Source organism: Bufo gargarizans, chromosome 4 (genome assembly GCF_014858855.1).
Source record: "Bufo gargarizans isolate SCDJY-AF-19 chromosome 4, ASM1485885v1, whole genome shotgun sequence".
Taxonomy (NCBI): domain Eukaryota; kingdom Metazoa; phylum Chordata; class Amphibia; order Anura; family Bufonidae; genus Bufo; species Bufo gargarizans.
Window position 1 is genome coordinate 376,007,668 of NC_058083.1, and position 24,989 is coordinate 376,032,656.

Sequence of the window (24,989 nt, forward strand, 5' to 3'; positions counted from 1 at the left end):
CACTTTCCGCTAACTTAGGACAAAAATTTAAATCTTTCATGGACTCAATATGCCCCTCAGAAAATACCTTGGGGTGTCTTCTTTCCAAAATGGGGTCAGTTGTGGGGTGTTTGTACTGCCCTGGCATTTGAGGGTCTCCGCAATCATAACATGTATGGAGTTTCTGCTATTCTCCTTATATTGAGCATACAGGTAATGAGATTTTTTTTTTCCGTTCAGCCTCTGGGCTGAAAGAAAAAGATGAACGGCACAGATTTCTTCATTCGCATCGATCAATGTGGATGAAAAAATCTCTGCCAAAAAAAAAAAAAAAGTAGGGGAAAGGCGTCTGCCAGGACATAGGAGCTCCGCCCAACATCCATACCCACTTAGCTTGTATGCCCTGGCAAACCAGATTTCTCCATTCACATCAATCGATGTGGATGAATAAATCATTGCCAGGATTTTTTTTTGATTTTTTTATATACAAAGTGTTTGCCAAAGCATAGGAACGCCGCCTCCTCCTCAGCTCGTATGCCTTGGCAAATCTCGTCTTGCAGCGCCGCATACACCGACTTGTGTGTAATCTGACAGCAGCGCAATGCTTCTGTCAGAATGCACATCATTGCTGCAGCTAGTCGATCGGTTGGTCCACCTGGAAGGTAAAAAAGAAAAAAAAAAAAAAAAAACCAGGCCGCATCGCAATAATTTTATTAACTTTGGAACAGAATATATAAACTTTAACTTTTTGAACTAAACATTAACCTTTTTGTTTACTGGTGCTTACTACACTGCTGGATGGGGCCACGGAACCTCCTGGGTACAGGAGGTTCTCGATGATCTCTTCCTGAAATTTGAGGAAGGATCCAGTTCTCCCAGCCTTACTGTAGAGAACTGAACAAAACTAGAGAACAAAACTATTATACAGAGCCAATTGAATTAAATATACAGACACCTTCTTATACCAGAGTCTGGTTCTGCGGGAAACTAAATACGGAGACAACATCTGGTCATTGAAGTCCACCCCTCCCATGTGATGGTTATAGTCGTGGACTGAGAGGGGCTTTTCAATGACACGGGTTGCTCGCTCAATTTGTATTGTCGTGTCTGCGTGAATGGAGGAAAGCATGTAAACGTCACGCTTGTCTCTCCATTTCACCGCGAGCAGTTCTTCGTTACACAGTGCGGCCCTCTGCCCCCTTGCAAGACGGGTGGTAACGAGCCGCTGGGGGAAGCCCGCGCGACTAGTTCGCGCGGTGCCACAGGAGCCAATCTGTTCTAGAAACAAAAGCCTACAGAGGGCCACACTTGTGTAAAAATTGTCCACATAAAGATGGTACCCCTTGCCGAATAAGGGTGATACCAAGTCCCAAACTGTCTTCCCACTGCTCCCCAGGTAGTCAGGGCAACCGACCGGCTCCAGGGTCTGATCTTTTCCCTCATAGATCTGAAATTTGTGGGTATAGCCTGTGGCCCTTTCACAGAGCTTATACAATTTGACCCCATACCGGGCGCGCTTGCTTGGGATGTATTGTTTGAAGCCAAGGCGCCCGGTAAAATGTATCAGGGACTCATCTACGCAGATGTTTTGCTCTGGGGTATACAAATCTGCAAATTTCAGGTTGAAATGGTCTATGAGGGCCGAATTTTGTGGAGCCGGTCAAAAGCAGGGTGGCCTTTGGGACGGGAGGCGGTGTTGTCGCTAAAGTGCAGGAAAAGCAGGATGGCCTCAAAACGTGCCCTGGACATAGCAGCAGAGAACATGGGCATGTGATGAATTGGGTTCGTGGACCAATATGACCGCAATTCATGCTTTTTAGTTAGACCCATGTTGAGGAGGAGGCCCAGAAAAGTTTTAATTTCGGAAACTTGGACTGGTTTCCACCAGAAAGGCTGGGCATAATAGCTTCCCGGGTTGGCGGTTATAAATTGTGTGGCATACCTGTTTGTTTCGGCCACAACTATGTCTAAGAGCTCCGCAGTTAAGAACAGCTCAAAAAAATCCCAGGGCCGAACCGATCTGAGCTGTCTCAACCCGAACTCCAGACTGGGCAGTGAAAGGGAAAACTACAGGTGCGGCTGAAGTTGGGGACTGCCAATCAGGGTTTGCCAGCACCTCAGGGATTCTAGGGGATCTACGGGCACGTCTTTGCGGTGGCTGCGACGGGGTCACTACTGCTCGTGCCACCGTACCAGCTTCAACTGCCCTTCTGGTGCACGCCACTTCACCAGGTTGTACGGCAGTGCTGGTACTAGGTCCAGGGAGGGCTGCGCTGCTGGTGTATGCCTCACCACGTAATCTGACAGCAGCAGCCCCACTCTGCTGCTCTTGAAGCGGATCCTGCGCAACCTGCGGTCTAGCGACACGGGGCCGGGTACGCCTGGTGCTATCAGGGACCTCAGCCTCTTCGTCCGAACTTTGGGTCAGAGAGCCACTGCTTTCTACAGGTTCGTATTCTGACCCGCTAGATTCATCAGATGAGGGTTCCCATTCCTCATCCGACTGGGTCAGAAGCCTGTCGGCCTCTTCAGAAGAATACCCCCTGTTTGACATTTGGGCAACTAAATTTAGGGGTATTCCCTGAGACTACCCAAGAAAAAAAAGCAAGCCTGTCTTACAAAGGGGAGGCTAGCGAAGTACCGGAGGCCGCTGCGGTTGATAAAAAATATCAAAACTTATTTTTTTATCGCCGCAGCGCGTGTAAAGTGAATGTGCAGTGATCAAAAAAAAAAATTTTGTCACTGCGGCGGGCAAACACTGCGTTTTGGGTGGAGGGAGAACTAAAGTGACACTAATACAATTATAGATCTGACCGTGATCAGTTTTGATCACTTCCAGATACTATAAAAGTACAAATGCTGATTAGCGATACGCTAATCAGCGAATAACGGACTGCGGTGGGCTGGGCGCTAACTGATCCCTAAACTACCTAACCAAGGGGCCTAAACTATACCTAAAACCTAACGGTCAATACCAGTGAAAAAAAAAAGTGACAGTTTGCACTGATCACTTTTTTCCTTTCACTAGTGATTGACAGGGGCGATCAAAGGGGTGATCAAAGGGTTAATTGGGGTTCAGGGGGGTGATCTGGGGCTAAGTGTGTAGTGTTGGTGTACTCACTGTGTAGCCTGCTCCTCTGCTGGATCCAACCGACGAAAAGAACCAGCAGAGGAGCAGGCCAGCCATATAACAGATCATATTTACTAATATGATCTGTTATCTGGCACTCTGATTGTTTTTTTTTTAAATCATCAGCTTGCCAGCCGCGATCATTGGCTGGCAAGCTGATGACGCGACCCCCCTTGACGAAATGCCGGCCAAATTTATGCACCTGCCTAATTGTGTTTAAACAATTATAGCACACTTTCTGTAAATACAATAAACTTCATTTCACTTCTCACATATCACTGTGCGTGTCTCCTATATGATATATTTAACTGACATTTTTTATCGTAACAACCAACGATTTATACAGGAAAATCATGACGATAAACAAGGTTGCCCAAACTTTTGCATTCCACTGTATATCACTATATTCTAAATATTCTCGAAGTGCCGATATTCGCGCCCAACACTAGTAAAGGACATGTATTGTCCCTGACTATAGTTACAGCTCCACACGTTGGTGCTGCCGTGCACTTTGACAGACACCGACAGGCTCAAAGACTGGCCCACCTTCTGTTATACATATGTGTGTCGGGCTGGTGCTGCCTTTTTGGCAAAGAATTTACAGCTTAGGTGGTGGAGCCTTGACTGCCTGAAATTGGGTGGTTGCCACTGGGTGATGCAACTGTTGCTGCAGCAGGCTGGACCTCCACATCGGAGCCACGGTTCTCCCAGGCCACTTTATGGTAACACTGCATATGTTGACGCAGGGCCGTGGTGCCAACATTGGCACCCTGGCCATGCTTCACCTTCTACCCACAGATTCTACAAATGACCATGTTCACCTCCTCCGGTGGCTTAACAAAAAACAGCCACACCGCCGAGTAGGTCCACACTGACTGACTGCTAGTGCGCTGCTTCCGTGAACCCCTGCACCCTTACTTTCCGGGCACGTTTGGCTGATGACCCCCCCCCCCCCACTGCTACCACCCTGCTGACTCCCGGCCATGCTAGTGACTTGCTGACTCCACCGCTGCCTCACGGGCAAGCTGCAACCCTCTTCTCCCGATGATGATGAAGCCCCTAACTCACCAGTCTCCCAAGTGCGATCAGCGACATTATCATCATCGAGTACTGTCTGTACATCACTGATGTCCTCCTTAACTGTCTCTGGGTCAGGAGCTCGCAACACCAGCTCCCATGCCACTCTCCTCATCACTACTTGCCTGCCTACCGTAGGAAGCAGCCAACATGTTGGCTGGCCAGTAGCTGCTGACTGTCCTCTAGTAGCTCGTCCTCGCTGTATAGTGGAGCTGAGCCCACAGCATATAATACTTCTCTGGCTGAGGGAACAGAAAAGGACAGAGGCAGGTTGAGGACAGGTGAGGGCACAGGGCCTGCTGCCGGGCCATGCCAACTAAGGGTTTTGTCTGACGAATCCACCGACTCGTGGTAAGGGGTGTCTGATGTCACTTATACACGCCACAAAAGGCTTTAGAACAAATAACTCCACTGCTGAACATCAAATAATATATATATATATATATATTTTTTTTTTTTTTTTTTTTTTTTTACACTATTACATTCCAAAAAGGGCTTTAGAACATATAACTGCACTCCAAAAAGTGCTTTAGAACATATAACTGCACAGCTAAATGGCAAATATATATATATTTTTGCCACTAATACACGCCAAAAAGAACTTTAGAACATATTACTGCACCGCTGAACAGCAAATAGGCCCTTATTTTTTTCCACTTATACATCCCACAAAAGGCTTTAGAAAATATAACTACACTGCTGAACGGCAAATGGCCCTTATTTTCTTTCCACTTGTACACGCAACAAAAGGCTTTAGAACATGTAACTGCACTGCTGAACAGCAAATAATATATTATTTTGGGCACTAAAACACGCCAAAAAGGGCTTTAGAACATATACTGTAACTGCAACGCTGAATGGCAAATAATATATATTTTTGTGCCACTAATACACGCTAAAAAGGTCTGTAATTTTCTCACTTCACCACACAACGGCTAATAAGACCTTTTTTTCCCACTAATGCAAGCCAAAAATGCTTTAGAACATATAACTGCACCACACAAGGGTAAATAAGACGTACTATAGGAATATTTCCTTGTAATAAACCCTGTTAATGGCTGTATCAAACAACACTTGCACCCCAATAACAAGAACGGTTTGCTGGAATTACAAAGCTGTATAATGGCAATTTAGATCTGCAGTCAGTACAGCAAGGTGTAATAGGATTGTTCCTATTACCCAGGCTGTAAACTCCCCTACTGAACCCTTTTCTGCTTGAATACTGTGGTATGATTCCTCCCTATTAGTGTTGGTCGAGCACCAAAGTGCTCAGGTGCTCGATTAGAACACCTCAGGATGAGCACAATGGAAGTCAATGGGAGAACCTGAGCATTAAACCAGGCATTCCCTGCTCTGAAGAGGGGAGGGTGTGCCAAAAATTACAAGGAAGAGGCACTCTGATACAACCTGTATATCACCTAAAGGAGGGCCTCATTCACATTGTGGTACAATTATTTAGGTAGTGGGACTCCTACACTCATAAATCCTATACACTAATTGAAAAGGCTGCTAAAGGAACCAGCACTCCAATATACCCTTTATTATACATAAAGGAGGGCATCATACACACCCTTGAAAAATTATGATTGATGGCTTGCTGGTGACCCTCAAAAACTATTGGAGCAACGGCCTGCTGATCTGACCATCTAAAACATTAGGGGCGAGTGCCTGCTGCTGAGCTGACTCTCTAAAACATTAGGGGCGAGTGCCTGCTGCTGATCTGACCATCTAAAACATTAGGGGTTAGGTTCTGCAGCTGAGCTTACCATCTAAAACATTAGGGTTGAGGGTCTGCTGCTGAGCTAGCCCTCTAAAACATTAGGGGTGAGTGCCTGCTGCTGATCTAAAACAGGCATCCTCAAACTGCGGCCATGCAGCTGTTGTAAATCTACAACTCCCACAATGCCCTGCTGTAGGCCGATACGTGTAAGCTGTTCAGGTATGCTGAGAATTGTAGTTTTGCAACAGCTGGAGGGCCGCAGTTTGAGGATGCCTGATCTAAAACATTAGGGGTGAGGGCCTGCTAGTAACCCTCTAAAACATTATGAACAAGGGCCTGCTGGTGACCCTCTAAAACATTATGGGCGAGGGCCTGCTGGTGACCCTCAAAAACACTATGGGCAAGAGCCTGCTGGTGAACCTCTAAACATTAGGGGCGAGGGCCTGCTGGTGACTCTCAAAAACATTATGGTTGAGAGCCTGCTGGTAACCCTCAAAAACATTATGAGCTAGGGCCTGCTGGTGACCCTCAAAAACATTATGGGTGAGGGCCTGCTGGTGACCCTCTAAAACATTATGGGTGAGGGCCTGCTTGTGACCCTCTAAAACATTATGGCATTATGCTGCCTTTTAATATACCCCCTTTTAATGCTCCCAGTTCAGCTAATGTTCCCATGGTGCCCCCATAATGTGCCAGTATAAAATGCCCCATATATATATAGTACCCCTTCTTAGTGACCCCGTAGATGACCCCTTAGTACTCCTCTCTCCCCTTCACCATAGTACCCACCATAATGTGCCCCAGTATAAAATACCCCTATACAGAGCCCCCATATAAAATACTCCTCCTTTGTGGCTTTAGTAGATGCCCCCAATAATGTGACCGTAAGAAGTGCCCCCATTGTGCCACCCAATAATATGCCAGTAAGTGCCCCCATAGATGTACCCACAGTGCTCCCCAATAATGTGCCAGTAAGATATGCCCCCATAGATACCCCTACAGTGCCCCCAATCATTTGCCAGTAAGAAGTGCCCCCCAATTGTGTGACAGTAATAAGTGCCCCCCATAGAGGGCCCCCCAATCTTGTGCCAGTAGCCAATATTGTACCATATAAAAAAATAAACTGTTATACTAACCTCCATGGCAGCGATGCGATACAGGCCTGTACGGCTCAGGCGGTGTGATGCCGCCTGCATTGGCCTCTGATAGGCCGCAGGCACTAGGCCTGCAGCCTATCAGAGGAACGGGGAAGGGAGACGCCTCTACCTCCCCTGCCCTGCACATCCATCTGTATTGCTGTCCTAAGGACGGCGATACAGATGACTATGGGGATGAGCGCTTCCACAATGGAAGCACTCATCTCCCTGTGCCCTGCCACCGCCACCCACTTGTGAGCAGGGCCGCGCCACCTGGGGCGATCGCCTTTACTTCGCCTTCGACTTCATTTCCACCTCTTCCACATGCAAAGGGTCTGCCTTAATTGTGAGCAGTGAGCATTTGAGTAGACACAGAAGTGGGATGGTTACACGGATAATAGCGTCATCGCCGCTCACCATGTGTGTTGATTCCTTAAAGTTGCGTAAAACCTGACAGAGGTCAGACATCAATGCTCACCTGTCGCTTGTCAAGAGCGTAAGCTGACTGGAAAGCCGATGACCATGTTGCAGCTGGTATTCTACTACTGCCCTCTGCAGCTCACAAAGCCTGCTCAACATGTGGAATGTGGAGTTCCAGCGCATGTTCATGTTGCACAACAGTCGGTGAGCTGGCAATTGCAAGCTCTGTTGATGACTTGAGGAAATAGGCACACACGTGGCGCACCTTCACCAGTAGTTCAGGCAAATTGGGGTAGGTTTTGAGAAACCGCTCAATCAGTAGGTTGAACACGTGGGCTAGGTATGGTATTTGTGGGAGCTTGCCAGCTCCAAAGCCGCCACCTAGTTATTGCCATTATCAGACATAACCATGCGTGGTTGTAGCTTGAGTGGCGAATGCCACAGCTCAGTCTGGTCCCTTATCTCCTGCCACAGCTCTGCGGCAGTGTGCTGTTTGTCACCTAAGCAGATCAGTTTAAGCACGGCCTGTTGTCACTTCCCCACTGCAGTGTTGCACTGCTTCCAGCTACTGACTGATGTCTGAATGGTTCTGTAAGATGATAATTCAGAGGTGGAAGTGGAGGAGGCGGAGGAGGAGAAGTGGGGGTTGCAGTCACTAACGTAGGAAACCCTGATAGAAGTAGGGCCCACAATCCTTGGCATCGGTAGCACCTGTGCCATCCCAGGGTACAACTCGCTCCCGGCCTCCACAATGTTCACCGAGTGTGCTGTCAGGGAAATGTAGCATCCCTGGCCAAAAGGACTTGTCCATGTGTTAGTCGTTAAGTGTACCTTCCCAATAACTGTGTTGGTCAGGGCATGGGTGATGTTACGGGACACATGCTGGTGTAAGGCTGGGACTGCACACCGTCGGCTGGGGACAGAGTAACACGGGATGGCTGTGGAAAGTCTCAGTGTCCACAAGCCTAAATGGCAACATTTCCAGGGCCATCAATTTGAAAAGGTGCTCATTTAGTGCAAGGGCTCTAAATAGGTGGATGGGTATTTGCGCTTTCGTTCAAAGGCCTGGGGTATAGACATCTGTATGCTGCGCTGGGACACAGAAGTGGATGTGCTAGCTGATGGTACTTGCGAAGGTCCAGGTGCATGGCGGGAGGCATTCCGGCCTGTGTCTTGGACAGGGTATTAGCCAGCATGTAACACAAGGGAAGAGGAGTGGTATGACCCGCAGACACTGATTGTGGACCCAGGTGTTCGGCCCACCAATTGCGGGCCTGTTTGGTGTGGCCTGCCTTCTCCCTTTTGCCACCCCACTGCCTCTTCTAGCCTGTTGCGGTGTTGCGGATCCCTCCCCCTCTGTACTGCTGTCCTCATTCAGCTTGCCACCTTTCTTAGGTTGGGTCAGTGACTTCATCGTCCACCACCTCCTCTTCCACTTCCTCACTCTGGTTATCCTCCTGACCTAACAACATCCTCATTTATTGACAACTGTGTCTCTTCCTCATTATCAACCTCTTCAAACACTAATTCCCATTCCCCACCGCCATCTACTTCTGACTGTGGATGCCCAAGAGTTTGGGAATCTGTGCACAAGATCTCCTCATGTCCCTCTTTAAGCAGACTTGCGAGAGGCCCAAATTAAGGAATGGCGATTAAAAGAGCTCCTCGGAATATCCGAGTGTGGGATCACTTGTTTGCAAAGACTCTCCATGGTGGAAGGAAGGAGGATCAGGGCAAGGATTCTGTTGACCAGACTCTTGGCTACTGAGACTGCACTTTGTGAAAGACAGGGTGGTGCTTAACCAACTGGAATCATTATCTGCTGCAATCCAACCGACCACCTGGTCGCACTGGTGTGACGTCGAGAGTGGTGTCCTGCGCCGCCCTGCAAACTGGGACATGAAGCTAAGTATCGTGGTTGAGTGTGTTTCTTGTGCTCTGGCAGCAGGCACAGTTTCCCCGCGCCCAGAGCCACGTCCTCTGCGTGCACCATCAGCACCACGGACACTTCACTGTCCCTTACTGCTCACCTTTTGCATATTAAATGGTATATATGCTTGCACACATACAGTAGCGCAGGTTTTGTAAGTGTATGCGCAAATAAAGTATACAGAATGTCACAGATATTTTTAGGACGCACAGACGTTAAAAAGAAGATGTAGCACAGATAATGTTGCAGTGCGCAGCGTCTATGAAAAAATTACACTAAATGTTGCATATAATTTTAGGATGCACAAACATTATACAGGAGGTATAGCGCAAGTAATGTCGCTATCACCACCGCCTAATAAAAAATTACACTGAATGAATATCACTAATATTCAGGATGCTCAAATGTAATGCAGGAGGTATAGCGCAAGTAATGTCACTGTCACTACCGGCTAATAAAAAATCACACTGAATGAATGTCTCTGATATTTAGGATGCACAAACATTATACAGGAGGCATAGCGCAAGTAATGTCACTGTCACCACCGGCTAATACAAAATTACACTGAATTAATGTCACTGATATTTAGGATGCACAAACGTTATACAGGAGTTATAGCTCAAATAATGTTGCTGTGACCACCGTCCAATAAAAAATTACACTGAATGAATGTCACTGATATTACGGACACGCAAATGTTATACAGGAGGTATAGCGCAAGTAATGTCGCTGTCACTAGCGGCTAATAAAATTACACTGAATTAATGTCACTGATATTTAGGATGTGCAAACGTTATACAGGAGGTATAGTGCAATTAATGTCGCTGTCACCAGCGGCTGATAAAAAAATTACACTGAATTAATGTCACTGATATTTAGGATGGGCAAACGTTATACAGGAGATGTAGCGCAGGCAATGTAACTGTCCGCAAAGGACATCGTCTACAGAAAAAGTACACTAGATGTCACAGATATTTTTAGGCTGCGCACACGTTAGACAGGAGATGTAACGCAGATAATGTCGCTGTCACCAGCGGCCAAACAATTGAAAGCTATTAAGCGCAGGTTGCACTAAAAATATATATTGCTGCAAGATACAACAATAGTCCTTAAAATGACTTTTGGGTCTCTAACAAGTTTTTCCAATAAAAATATTAGTATTTCACCCCCTACACTATCTGTCCCTTCTTTAGCATAGCTGTCCCTGACTAAGACTGATCCGAACACATGTCATCGGGTGCTAAATAGCACCCGATGACGCGTTCCGGCTAGCCAATCACTGTAATGCCAGTAGCCAACATTACAGTGAATGGCAGCACTCACCTGCACGTTTATTGGCTGTGTAGCAGCCAACAAACATGCGGGGAGGAGACTTGAGCATCACGCGATGCTCGAGTAAAATTTGTATCCTTTCCCTGAACTTCTGTACAGAAAAATGAAAGTTTTAAAGTCTTTTCTACCACTGTCCCTAGCGCCTGCTGATGTCAGTCCCTGCACTAAGTACACTGGAAAATGGCTGAATCCAAAACAGCTGAGGCTATTTATAGGGCTGTTACATCACAGGGCTGGTTGCTGATTGGTTGCATGCATCGCATTTTGGGTGATCCCTCGTTACCAGAGTTCCTTGCTCCATGTACTAACACGAGTAGCAGCCATTTTAATAAAAATTGGGATTTGTTACCACAAAGCGTGAGGAAATTTGGATTCGGTGCAAATCAATTTTTTTCTGAAATTTTGATCAAATTCCACTTTGTCAACTTTGATTCACTCATCTTTATATATGAAGATGCAAAATATAATTTATTTTTAATGAAAAAGTGATTTTATGCTGCAAAAGTAGTAAAACGTGAAAAACTACGATATATATAAATTTGATATCACCATAACTGTATCGCCCCACAGAACAAAGTTATATCATATATACCACAGATAAACTAACATAATTGCAATTTTTGCACACAAAATGGCATATAAAGTGATCAAAGAATCATATGTACCCTAAACTGCATGTTGTCCCACAAAAAAACAAGCCCTCACCTAGCTCAGACAACAAAAAAGTAAAAAGTTATGGCCCTTAAAAAGATTACAACAAATTCCATGTTAACAAATCCAGGTACAGCTCCTTCCTTTCTGAATGCTACCATGTCCCCACACAGCAGTTTATGACCACATATGGGGTGTTGCCGTATTGGAAAAAATGCAACAGGAAACAAAATGTGGGATGCATTTTCTCCTGTTGTGATAATGAAACATTTCGTGCTAAAGCAACATTTTATTGTACAAATAAATATCATTTTTCATTTTCACAGCCAAGTGTTTCTAATTTCTTTGAAATCTGTGTTATATCGCTCACTGCGCTCCTCAATAAATTTCTTGAGGGATGTAGGTTCCAAAATGACTCCAAAATGGAGCTGTAGAATGACAGTGTGCATGAGCCATTACTATTAGGATAATTGGTAGGCTGTGTCTTAATACCTACAAAGGAAGACTCATTAGGTAGCTATCTCAAGGTACAAGAAAAACATCAGATTAAAGGGGTTATCCAAGATCTATAATGCCCCCCTATATGCCTGGGCCCCTCTTGGACTTACCTGGCTCCCCAGCACCCGCGTCGCTTCTCATACCGCTGCATCACCCTCCCCGTATGAGAAGCGACATTGGTGCCGGGAAGCGAGTTAAGTACAACTTCTGTGATGGGCCCGAGGGGACATTATAGATCTTGGATAACCCCTTTAATAATAAAATGTTGGTTTACTTTGCACCAATTTTTCTCCCAATGTTGTAAAGAGATATATTTTCCTCTCTAAATGGGAGGAATAATATCAAAATTGCAGGTATAGAAGAACAGTTCTGAAGATGCAATAATGTATTAATTTTATATTTTTTCTCTGGCAGGATTTTGAAGAGGGTTGTCTTCTGCTGGCTAAGTTCAATGCTATCAGCAGGACACCTTATGAAATGTTTATAACCGAGAATAATAGCGTGGCTCAGTTTTTGTATGGAATGTTATTCTCAATACTTGAAGGATACCAGGTACCAAGTTAACTACAATTCAGCTATCTGCACAGTGCACACATACTGCCTTGTGTCTACATTATATATGAAACTTTTAAACTGAAACTAAAAAATTTATGGAATCCAACCATTTTTAGTTTCATGATTTATTGATTTAGGCAACCCCTTTCTAAAACTTGTAAGCCAGGTTTATGTCACCGTTTGTGCATGTCTTTTTTTCTGTCTAAAATAACGGATCTTTGATGGAAATGGCTGAAATGTATGCAAAATACACTACGTGCAGAATTATTAGGCAAATGAGTATTTTGACCACATCATCCTCTTTATGCATGTTGTCTTACTCCAAGCTGTATAGGCTCGAAAGCCTACTACCAATTAAGCATATTAGGTGATGTGCATCTCTGTAATGAGAAGGGGTGTGGTCTAATGACATCAACACCCTATATCAGGTGTGCATAATTATTAGGCAACTTCCTTTCCTTTGGCAAAATGGGTCAAAAGAAGGACTTGACAGGCTCAGAAAAGTCAAAAATAGTGAGATATCTTGCAGAGGGATGCAGCACTCTTAAAATTGCAAAGCTTCTGAAGCGTGATCATCGAACAATCAAGCGTTTCATTCAAAATAGTCAACAGGGTCGCAAGAAGCGTGTGGAAAAACCAAGGCGCAAAATAACTGCCCATGAACTGAGAAAAGTCAAGCGTGCAGCTGCCAAGATGCCACTTGCCACCAGTTTGGCCATATTTCAGAGCTGCAACATCACTGGAGTGCCCAAAAGCACAAGGTGTGCAATACTCAGAGACATGGCCAAGGTAAGAAAGGCTGAAAGACGACCACCACTGAACAAGACACACAAGCTGAAACGTCAAGACTGGGCCAAGAAATATCTCAAGACTGATTTTTCTAAGGTTTTATGGACTGATGAAATGAGAGTGAGTCTTGATGGGCCAGATGGCTGGATTGGTAAAGGGCAGAGAGCTCCAGTCCGACTCAGACGCCAGCAAGGTGGAGGTGGAGTACTGGTTTGGGCTGGTATCATCAAAGATGAGCTTGTGGGGCCTTTTTGGGTTGAGGATGGAGTCAAGCTCAACTCCCAGTCCTACTGCCAGTTTCTGGAAGACACCTTCTTCAAGCAGTGGTACAGGAAGAAGTCTGCAAGGTAAGAAAAACATGATTTTCATGCAGGACAATGCTCCATCACACGTGTCCAAGTACTCCACAGCGTGGCTGGCAAGAAAGGGTATAAAAGAAGAAAATCTAATGACACGGCCTCCTTGTTCACCTGATCTGAACCCCATTGAGAACCTGTGGTCCATCATCAAATGTGAGATTTACAAGGAAGGAAAACAGTACACCTCTCTGAACAGTGTCTGGGAGGCTGTGGTTGCTGCTGCACGCAATGTTGATGGTGAACAGATCAAAACACTGACAGAATCCATGGATGGCAGGCTTTTGAGTGTCCTTGCAAAGAAAGGTGGCTCTATTGGTCACTGATTTGTTTTTGTTTTGTTTTTGAATGTCAGAAATGTATATTTGTGAATGTTGAGATGTTATATTGGTTTCACTGGTAAAAATAAATAATTGAAATGGGTATATATTTGTTTTTTGTTAAGTTGCCTACTAATTATGCACAGTAATAGTCACCTGCACACACAGATATCCCCCTAAAATAGCTAAAACTAAAAACAAACTAAAAACTACTTTCAAAAATATTCAGCTTTGATATTAATGAGTTTTTTGGGTTCATTGAGAACATGGTTGTTGTTCAATAATAAAATTAATCCTCAAAAATACAACTTGCCTAATAATTCTGCACTCCCTGTATGCATAATTGAGCATAATGGATGCTCAAAAAATATCAAAGAAGCACTTCTATGATTCTATTTTCTGCAGAAAACCTAAAGATATGTCTATGTCAAAACCGTTCTTACTGTTGTGTCATCCTTGCTACAAGTCTCCTTTCTGGTTTTCCTGTGCTGGTCTGCAATCTTTATCTGCCTTTTCTCTCTACTATAGTAATTGGAAATGGCTGCTGCTCTTTCAAAATTCCTTCCCATTTGGATGCAGCCTTGCCTACTAGTCCCAGAATACTGCTGTCTGAAATGGAAGTGTAAGTGAGGATGGGTGTTTCCTCCATAATGTTGTTTCCACCCACTGATCCTCCTCATGGCAGTCTGTATTCTTGTCAAAACACTTACATTTATTTATTAAATTATGATGTTAAATTTCCTAATATAAAGGGGCTTATTAGAATAGCTGACAGATCTATGCATTTACTGGTTGTTTCATGTGGGGTGGCACATTTGCTGGTTGTTTGTGTGGGGTGGCACATTTGTCACCGCAAAGTGTCGTCATTCAACATAATCATCACATATGTTATATGCATTTTTTAGTAACCCTCATTACTGTATGCATTTACTGGTTGTTTCATGTGGGGTGGCACATTTGCTGGTTGTTTGTGTGGGGTGGCACATTTGTCTCCGCAAAGTGTCGTCATCCTGCATAATCATCACATATGGTATATATGGTATAGTCTTTCATTTAAATACACTGCATCACATGAAGGTGATTTCCTTGGTCACTTCACACTCCTTCAGCAGCCATTTAATGGACAAGACCTCTGTGTAGACAGCACAAAAGACTTTTTAAACAAGGGAGCATAACTTACGAAATATAGAAAATAGCGCAGAATTTCAGCAAAGGCTACATTAGTAAATGAAAAAGCCAAAGATTGCAGAACCTACTATTACGTAGCCTCTCCCTCCTACCCACACATATCAATACTTGCTATCCACCCGACGTGAGGAGGGGGAAAGGATTCTATTAAAACGTAACTTTTAATCAATCAAAAAACTAAAATGAAATAATGTTCATCTTATCATCCAAAACAATACACCACATGGACAAAAGTGGCAAGGGTTACACGTATAGGTATCGGTTATCGAATCATGCAGTGTACCTCTTTAAGGATACGTAAATCAGCTGGGATCTTAAGGTTCTGGATTCAATTGTAGGTAGATAACCCCACAATGTTGTTCAGATGTCTATGCATAGACAAGATTCTTGCAGGGTCGGGGAGTGACTATTCCTAACTTAACCCTACCAAGAAGGGATCTGCTATGTTACCCTACCTATCTAACACAGAGCACCCACCCCGATAGGGGTGACCCAGTCCGGAACCTGTCCCTGTATATGGACAACTCCTTATTGGTGTCCCTGAAAAAATGCTCCAGATTTGGTCCATTCCTTGCCACCAGACTCTTCAGGGGAAATGCATCAGCGATAAATTAGACTGGCTATAATGCCAGATTTACTATAAATCTCTCAAAGGTTGAAAAAAAATGTTAAAAAAGGGATAAATGAATAATGAAACCACCCTCCAATGTCAGAGGGTTGCTGCATCCAACAAACAGGGTTGCCTCTACCAGTGCAAGGCTGCTTTAGATGATTGCCAGTGGTGGTTAACGCCATACGTGTAACCCTTGCCGCTTTTTAATCTACACTTTTGTGCACTGTGGGGTATTGTTTTGGATGATAGTGAACATTATTTCATTCTAGTTTTTTGATTGATTAAAAGTAATAGAATCCTTTTCCCCTCCCTGTATATTAGTAAATGCCATATGATTATCTCACAAACACATTGGTCAACCCTTTAAGAAAATTGTGAGTTTACAGTTCTCTCAGAGCCAGAATGTAGGTAGTAGCAGCAGTAGTGGGCCCCAGTTCTCCATTGCTTCCAAAAGGCGCAACAGGAGGAAGACAATTAGATGGCTCACTCCTGCTTTCAGTCACAGCAGAATGATGTCGACTGGGCAGGCGTCAGCACCCAGCAAACCTGTGGCCCACTGCTCCTAGGGGGCCCACTCAGGTCTATGTGGAAGATCGCTGTACAGGGAATCCCCCAATGCTACTGAAGATGGCTGTACGGAAAATCCTCCAGTGTTACTGAACAATCAGGACTCTAGTTCCCAGCTTAGGAATCCCTGCTCTGACTCCATATATGGCTATGTCCATACATGCAGTCAGTGCTAAGAGTCAGTATGCTTGGGGTCACCCAGTGTATTTAAATCTAATTTAGCCTCTATTTCTGAAATGTTTCTTTCAGGATTTGCAGGCTTGAATTGGAGGTGGGCTCATTTTTTGGGAATATCTCATGAACAGTACGTCTTAGAGAGCTGAGACCCGGTCTAAAGCCTTCCCGGACACCTGATGTACATGTGTGCCAAATTTGGTGAAGATCGGTCCGGTCGTTCAGTCACGCATAAAGAACGTTCAGACAGACAGACAGACAGATAGAAACTCATTTTTATATATATAAGAGACTAGCAGAAGTACCCGGCTTCACATAGGTATATTTAATCTACGGATGTAGCAGGGTTAACACACTTGAGACATGTTATCTAAACTAAATGCTTAAAGCAATTGCTTTTCAATGGCTTTTGTTTCAAGATAACGCAATGAGTTAAGAAATTTGAGTTAAGAGTATATGTGTTACCCCGTGCTACATCTGTATTTCATTTTATGTTTTCATGTGGCGTAAAAAGATATCAACAATTTCCCCCGTAACAGTGACCTCTACCTTACCGGCCCCTTTGACAATTACCTCCACACTGCCCTCCCCTTTAACATTAGCCTCCACAGTGGCCGTCCTTTAACATCGACCTCTACAGTGCCTGCCCCTTTAACAATAACCTACACAGTGCCCAACGCTTTAACAGTGATCGCCCCTTTAGCATTAACCACCTCTATTTAACAGTGGCATTCAAAGTGGCTGCCCATTTAAAAGTGACTTTCACAGTACCCACCCCTTTAACAGTGACTTCCACAGTGTCCGCCCCTTTAACAGACACCTCCACAGTGTCCGCCCCTTTAAAAGTGACTTTCGAAGTGACTGTCCTTTTAACAGTGACTGTCACAGTTACTGCCCCTTTAACAGTGACTTTCACAGTGACTGCCCCTTCAAAAGTGACTTTCTCAGTGACCACCCCTTTAACAGTGACTTTCACAGTGACTGCCCCTTTGACATTGACTTTCACAGTGACTGCCTCTTTAACAGTGACTTTTACAGTGCCCACCCCTTTAACAGAGACCTTCACAGCGCCCGCCCCTTTAACGATGACTTTCACAGTGACCACTCCTATATCAATTACTTTCACAGTGACCATCCCTTTAACAGTGATTTTCATATTGACCAACCCTTTAACCACTTCAGCCCCGCTAGCTGAAACCCCCTTAATGACCAGGCCACTTTTTACACTTCGGCACTACACTCCTTTCACCGTTTATCGCTCGGTCATGCAACTTACCACCCAAATGAATTTTACCTCCTTTTCTTCTCACTAATAGAGCTTTCATTTGGTGGTATTTTATTGCTGCTGACATTTTTCCTTTTTTTGTTATTAATCAAAATGTAACGATTTTTTGCAAAAAAATGACATTTTTCATTTTCAGCTGTAAAATTTTGCAAAAAAAACGACATCCATATATAAATTTTTCGCCAAATTTATTGTTCTACATGTCTTTGATAAAAAAAAAATGTTTGGGCAAAAAAAAAAAATGCTTTGGGTAAAAGTTATAGCGTTTACAAACTATGGTACAAAAATGTGAATTTCCGCTTTTTGAAACAGCTCTGATTTTCTGAGCACCTGTCGTGATTCCTGAGGTTCTACAATGCCCAAACAGTAGAAAAACCCCACAAATGACCCCATTTCGGAAAGTAGACACCCTAAGGTATTCGCTGATGGGCATAGTGATTCATAGAACTTTTTATTTTTTGTCACAAGTTAGCGGAAAATGATGATGATTTTTTATTTTATTTTTTTCTTACAAAGTCTCATATTCCACTAACTTGCGACAAAAAATAAAAAATTCTAGGAACTCGCCATGCCCCTCACGGAATACCTTGGGGTGTCTTCTTTCCAAAATGGGGTCACTTGTGGCGTAGTTATACTGCCCTGGCAATTTAGGGGCCCAAATGTGTGAGAAGTACCTTGCAATCAAAATGTGTAAAAAATGACCGGTGAAATCCGGAAGGTGCACTTTGGAATATGTGCCCCTTTGCCCACCTTGGCAGCAAAAAAGTGTCACACATCTGGTATCGCCGTACTCAGGAGAAGTTGGGGAATGTGTTTTGGGGTGTCATTTTACATATAACCATGCTGGGTGAGAGAAATATCTTGGCAAAAGACAACTTTTCCCATTTTTTTTTATACAAAGTTGGCATTTGACCAAGATATTTTTCTCACCCAGCATGGGTATATGTAAAATGACACCCCAAAACACATTCCCCAACTTCTCCTGAGTACGGCAATACCAGATGTGTCACACTTTTTTGCTGCCAAGGTGGGCAAAGGGGCACATATTCCAAAGTGCACCTTTCGGATTTTGCAGGCCATTTTTTACACATTTTGATTGCAAGGTACTTCTCACACATTTGGGCCCCTAAATTGCCAGGGCAGTATAACTACGCCACAAGTGACCCCATTTTGGAAAGAAGACACCCCAAGGTATTCCGTGAGGGGCATGGCGAGTTCCTAGAATTTTTTATTTTTTGTCAATTTTTTTATACAAAGTTGGCATTTGATCAAGATGTTTATCTCACCCAGCATGGGTATATGTAAAATGACACCCAAAAACACATTCCCCAACTTCTCCTGAGTACGGCGATACCAGATGTGTGACACTTTTTTGCAGCCTAGATGCGCAAAGGTGCCCAAATTCCTTTTAGGAGGGCATTTTTAGACATTTGGATCCCAGGCTTCTTCTCTCGCTTTAGGGCCCCTAAAAAGCCAGGGCAGTATAAATACCCCCACATTTATTTTTTTTCTCACAAAGTCTCACTTTCCGCTAACTTAGGACAAAAATTTTAATCTTTCATGGACTCAATATGCCCCTCAGCAAATACCTTGGGGTGTCTTCTTTCCAAAATGGGGTCAGTTGTGGGGTGTTTGTACTGCCCTAGCATTTGAGGGTCTCCGCAATCATTACATGTATGGCCAGCATTAGGAGTTTCTGCTATTCTCCTTATATTGAGCATACAGGTAATGAGATTTTTTTTTCCGTTCAGCCTCTGGGCTGAAAGAAAAAAATGAACGGCACAGATTTCTTCATTCGCATCGATCAATGTGGATGAAAAAATCTCTGCCAAAAAAAAAAATGGAGGGGAAAGGCGTCTGCCAGGACATAGGAGCTCCGCCCTACATCCATACCCACTTAGCTCGTATGCCCTGGCAAACCAGATTTCTCCATTCACATCAATCGATGTGGATGAATAAATCATTGCCGGGATTTTTTATTTTTTTTATATATATATATACAAAGTGTTTGCCAAAGCATAGGAACGCCGCCTCCTCCTCAGCTCGTATGCCTCGGCAAACATATCTGTTACTGCAGAGGAGAAACTCCCGTCTTGCAGCGCCGCATACACCGACTTGCGTGTAATCTGACAGCAGCGCAATGCTTCTGTCAGAATGCACATCGGTGCTGCAGCTGGTCCATCGGTTGGTCCACCTGGAAGGTAAAAAAAAAAAAAGAAAAAACCAGGCCGCAACGCAATAATTTTATTAACTTTGCAACAGAACATATAAACTTTAACTTTTTTAACTGAACATTAACCTTTTTGCTTACTGGTTTTTTGTTTTTGTTTTTTTTGTTTTTTTACCTTTATAGAACAAACCTCTCCTTCCCCATGGGTCAATGTGCAAAGCGCAAATCGCCCAAAGATGTGGCGAAGTGCGTTATGCACTTTGTCCCATGTGAAAGGAGACGTTTGCAGCAGCAGTTAGTGAATGGGCCCTAATAGCCCTGTGTGCCTGTCCTGGTGAGATGATCCCTATGCTAATAGTGTACCTGTGAGTGGTACTTCCGGAAACACTCTCCAAAGCATAGGGCAGGGTGGTCAGGACAGTCAGGACAGAAATAGCGGGTGTCACGCCTTATTCCACTCCTGCTACAGACACAACATCTTTTTCGGGGTGACGGTTGGGTTGAGGTACCAGGAACGACATTGGGGAAATGTCACTCGTGTAGACGGCTAACTACACTGGTGGATGGGGCCACGGAACCTCCTGGGTACAGGAGGTTCTCGATGATCTCTTCCTGAAATTTGAGGAAGGATCCAGTTCTCCCAGCCTTACTGTAGAGAACAAAACTATTGTACAGAGCCAATTGAATTAAATATACAGACACCTTCTTATACCAGCGTCTGGTTCTGCGGGAAACTAAATACGGAGACAACATCTGGTCATTGAAGTCCACCCCTCCCATGTGAAGGTTATAGTCGTGGACTGAGAGGGGCTTTTCAATGACACGGGTTGCTCGCTCAATTTGTATTGTCGTGTCTGCGTGAATGGAGGAGAGCATGTAAATGTCACGCTTGTCTCTCCATTTCACCGCGAGCAGTTCTTCGTTACACAGTGCGGCCCTCTGCCCCCTTGCAAGACGGGTGGTAACGAGCCGTTGGGGGAAGCCCGCGCGACTAGTTCGCGCGGTGCCACAGGCTCCAATCCGTTCTAGAAACAAATGCCTAAAGAGGGCCACACTTGTGTAAAAATTGTCCACATAAAGATGGTACCCCTTGCCGAATAAGGGTGATACCAAGTCCCAAACTGTCTTCCCACTGCTCCCCAGGTAGTCAGGGCAACCGACCGGCTCCAGGGTCTGATCTTTTTCCTCATAGATCCGAAATTTGTGGGTATAGCCTGTGGCCCTTTCACAGAGCTTATACAATTTGACCCCATACCGGGCGCGCTTGCTTGGGATGTATTGTTTGAAGCCAAGGCGCCCGGTAAAATGTATCAGGGACTCGTCTACGCAGATGTTTTGCTCTGGGGTATACAAATCTGCAAATTTCTGGTTGAAATGGTCTATGAGGGGCCGAATTTTGTGGAGCCGGTCAAAAGCAGGGTGGCCCCTGGGACGGGAGGCGGTGTTGTCACTAAAGTGCAGGAAACGCAGGATGGCCTCAAAACGTGCCCTGGACATAGCAGCAGAGAACATGGGCATGTGATGAATCGGGTTCGTGGACCAATATGACCGCAATTCATGCTTTTTTGTCAGGCCCATGTTGAGGAGGAGGCCCAGAAAATTTTAATTTCGGAAACTTGGACTGGTTTCCACCGGAAAGGCTGGGCATAAAAGCTTCCCTGGTTAGCGGTGATAAATTGTGTGGCATACCTGTTTGTTTCGGCCACAACTATGTCTAAGAGCTCCTCAGTCAAGAACAGCTCAAAAAATCCCAGGGCCGAACCGATCTGAGCTGTCTCAACCCGAACTCCAGACTGGGCAGTGAAAGGGAAAACTACGGGTGCGGCTGAAGTTGGGGACTGCCAATCAGGGTTTGCCTGCACCTCTGGGATTCTAGGGGCTCTACGGGCACATCTTTGCGGTGGCTGCGACGGGGTCACTACTGCACGTGCCACCGTACCAGCTTCAACTGCCCTTCTGGTGCTCGCTACTTCACCAGGTTGTACGGCAGTGCTGGTACTAGGTCCAGGGAGGGCTGGGCTGCTGGTGTATGCCTCACCACGTAATCCGACAGCACCAGCCCCACTCTGCTGCTCTTGAAGCGGATCCTGCGCAACCTGTGGTCTAGCGACACGGGGCCGGGTACGCCTGGTGGTATCAGGGACCTCAGCCTCCTCGTCCGAACTTTGGGTCAGAGAGCCACTGCTTTCTACAGGTTCGTATTCTGACCCGCTGGATTCATCAGATGAGGGTTCCCACTCCTCATCCGACTGGGTCAGAAGCCTGTAGGCCTCTTCAGAAGAATACCTCCTGTTTGACATTTTGGGCAACTAAATTTAGGGGTATTCCCTGAGACTACCCAAGAAAAAAAAAGCAAGCCTGTCTTACAAAGGGGAGGCTAGCGAAGTACCGGAGGCCGCTGCGGTTTATAAAAAATATCAAAACTGTTTTTTTTATTGCCGCAGTGCGTGTAAAGTGATTGTGCAGTGATCAAAAAAAAATTTTTTTTTGTCACTGCGGTGGGGCTGGCGTGGGCGAACGCACGTGTGGGCGACCGATCAGGCCTGATCGGGCAAACACTGCGTTTTGGGTGGAGGGCGAACTAAAGTGACACTAATACTATTATAGATCTGACCGTGATCAGTTTTGATCACTTCTAGATACTATAAAAGTACAAATGCTGATTAGCGATACGCTAATCAGCGAATAACGGACTGCGGTGCGGTGGGCTGGGCGCTAACTGATCGCTAACTACCTAACCAAGGGGCCTAAACTATACCTAAAACCTAACGGTCAATACCAGTGAGAAAAAAAAGTGACAGTTTACACTGATCACTTTTTTCCTTTTACTAGTGATTGACAAAGGGGTGATCAAAGGGTTAATTTGGGTTCAGGGGGGTGATCTGGGGCTAAAGTGTGCTGTTTGGTGTACTCACTGTGAAGCCTGCTCCTCTGCTGGATCCAACCGACGAAAAGAACCAGCAGAGGAGCAGGCAGCCATATAACAGATCATATTTACAAATATGATCTGATATATGGCTCTGTGATTGGCTTTTTTGAAAATCATCAGCTTGCCAGCCGCGATCATTGGCTGGCAAGCTGATGACAAAATGGTCCTCTTCGAAATGCCGGCGCGAACTGCGCATGCGCGGGCCGCATAGCGCGTCATCTCGCGTCTCGCGAGATGACGCGTATATGCGTCGTTGTGCGCAGCGCTGCCGCCTCCGGACCGCACATCTGCGTTAGGCGGTCCGGAGGCGGTTAACAGTGACTTTCACAGTGACCGCCCCTTTAACAGTGACTTTCACAATGACTGCCCCTTTAACATTGACTTTTACAGTGACCACCCCTTTAACAGTGACTTACACAGTGACCGCCCCTTTAATAGTGACTTTAACAGTGCCCGTCCCTTTAACAGGGACCTTTATAGCGACTACCCCTTTAACAGTGACTTTTACAGTGCCCCCCCTTTAACAGGGACCTTCACAGCGCCCACCCCTTTAACAATGACTTTCACAGTGACCACCCCTTTAACCACCTCAGCCCCCCTAGCTTAAATACCCTTAATGACCAGGCCACTTTTTACACTTCTGCACTACACTACTTTCACCGTTTATTGCTCGGTCATGCAACTTACCATCCAAATGAATTTTACCTTTTTTTCTTCTCACTAATAGAGCTTTCATTTGGTGGTACTTCTTTGCTGCTGACATTTTTACTTTGTTTTGTTATTAATCGAAATTTAACGAAATGACATTTTTCACTTTCAGTTGTAAAATAAAAAAATAAAAAAACGACATCCATATATAAATTTTTCGCTAAATTTATTGTTCTACATGTCTTTGATAAAAAAAAGTTTGGGTAAAAAAATGGTTTGGGTAAAAGTGTGAATTTCCGCTTTTTGAAGCAGCTCTGACTTTCTGAGCACCTGTCATGTTTCCTGAGGTTCTACAATGCCCAGAAAGTAGAAAACCCCCACAAATGACCCCATTTCGGAAAGTAGACACCCTAAGGTATTCGTTGATGGGCATAGTGAGTTCATAGAACTTTTTATTTTTTGTCACAAGTTAGCGGAAAATTATGATTTTTTAATATTTTTTCCCCTTACAAAGTCTCATATTCCACTAACTTGTGACAAAAAATAAAAACTTCCATGAACTCACTATGCCCATCACGGAATACCTTGGGGTGTCTTCTTTCCAAAATGGGGTCACTTGTGGGGTAGTTATACTGCCCTGGCATTTTAGGGGCCCAAATGCGTGCAAAGTAGTTTGAAATCAAAATGTGTAAAAAATGGCCTGTGAAGTCCGAAAGGTGCTCTTTGGAATGTGGGCCCCTTTGCCCACCTAGACTGCAAAAAAGTGTCACACATGAGGTATCGCCGTACTCAGGAGAAGTTGGGGAATGTGTTTTGGGGTGTCATTTTACATATACCCATGCTGGGTGAGATAAATATCTTGGTCAAATGCCAACTTTGTATAAAAAAAATGGGAAAAGTTGTCTTTTGCCGAGATATTTATATATATTATTCCAAAGAGCACCTTTCGTATTTCACAGGCCATTTTTTGCAGATTTTGATTTCAAACTTTTTTGCACGCATTTGGGCCCCTAAAATGCCAGGGCAGTATAACTACCCCACAAGTGACCCTATTTTGAAAAGAACACACCCCAAGGTATTTCGTGATGGGCATAGTGAGTTCATGGAAGTTTTTATTTTTTGTCACAAGTTAGTGGAATATGAGACTTTGTAAGAAAAAAAAAATCATCATTTTCCGCTAACTTGTGACAAAAAATAAAAAATTCAAGGAACTCGCCATGCCCCTCACGGAATACCTTGGGGTGTCTTCTTTCCAAAATGGGGTCACTTGTGGGGTAGTTATACTGCCCTTGCATTTTAGGGGCCCTGATGCATGAGAAGTAGTTTGAAATCAAAATGTGTAAAAAATGGCCTGTGAAATCCGAAAGGTGCTCTTTGGAATGTGGGCCCCTTTGCCCACCTAGGCTGCAAAAAAGTTTCACACATGTGGTATCACCGTACTCAGGAGAAGTTGGCGAATGTGTTTTGGGGTGTCATTTTACATATACCCATGCTGGGTGAGATAAATATCTTGGTCAAATGC

The 24,989-nt window shown here is 44.6% G+C and overlaps 1 protein-coding gene across 4 annotated transcripts in view; it reads left to right on the forward strand.

Moving 5' to 3' along the window:
* Positions 1 to 24,989, forward strand: part of LOC122935744 (dihydroxyacetone phosphate acyltransferase-like) — a 477,317-nt gene that overhangs the window by 280,927 nt on the left and 171,401 nt on the right. For all 4 annotated transcript variants that reach the window (XM_044291607.1, XM_044291609.1, XM_044291610.1 and 1 more), the window contains exon 12: positions 12,288 to 12,425. In XM_044291607.1, the coding sequence (XP_044147542.1) occupies positions 12,288 to 12,425 (138 nt within the window). The remainder of the gene's footprint in view (positions 1 to 12,287; positions 12,426 to 24,989) is intronic.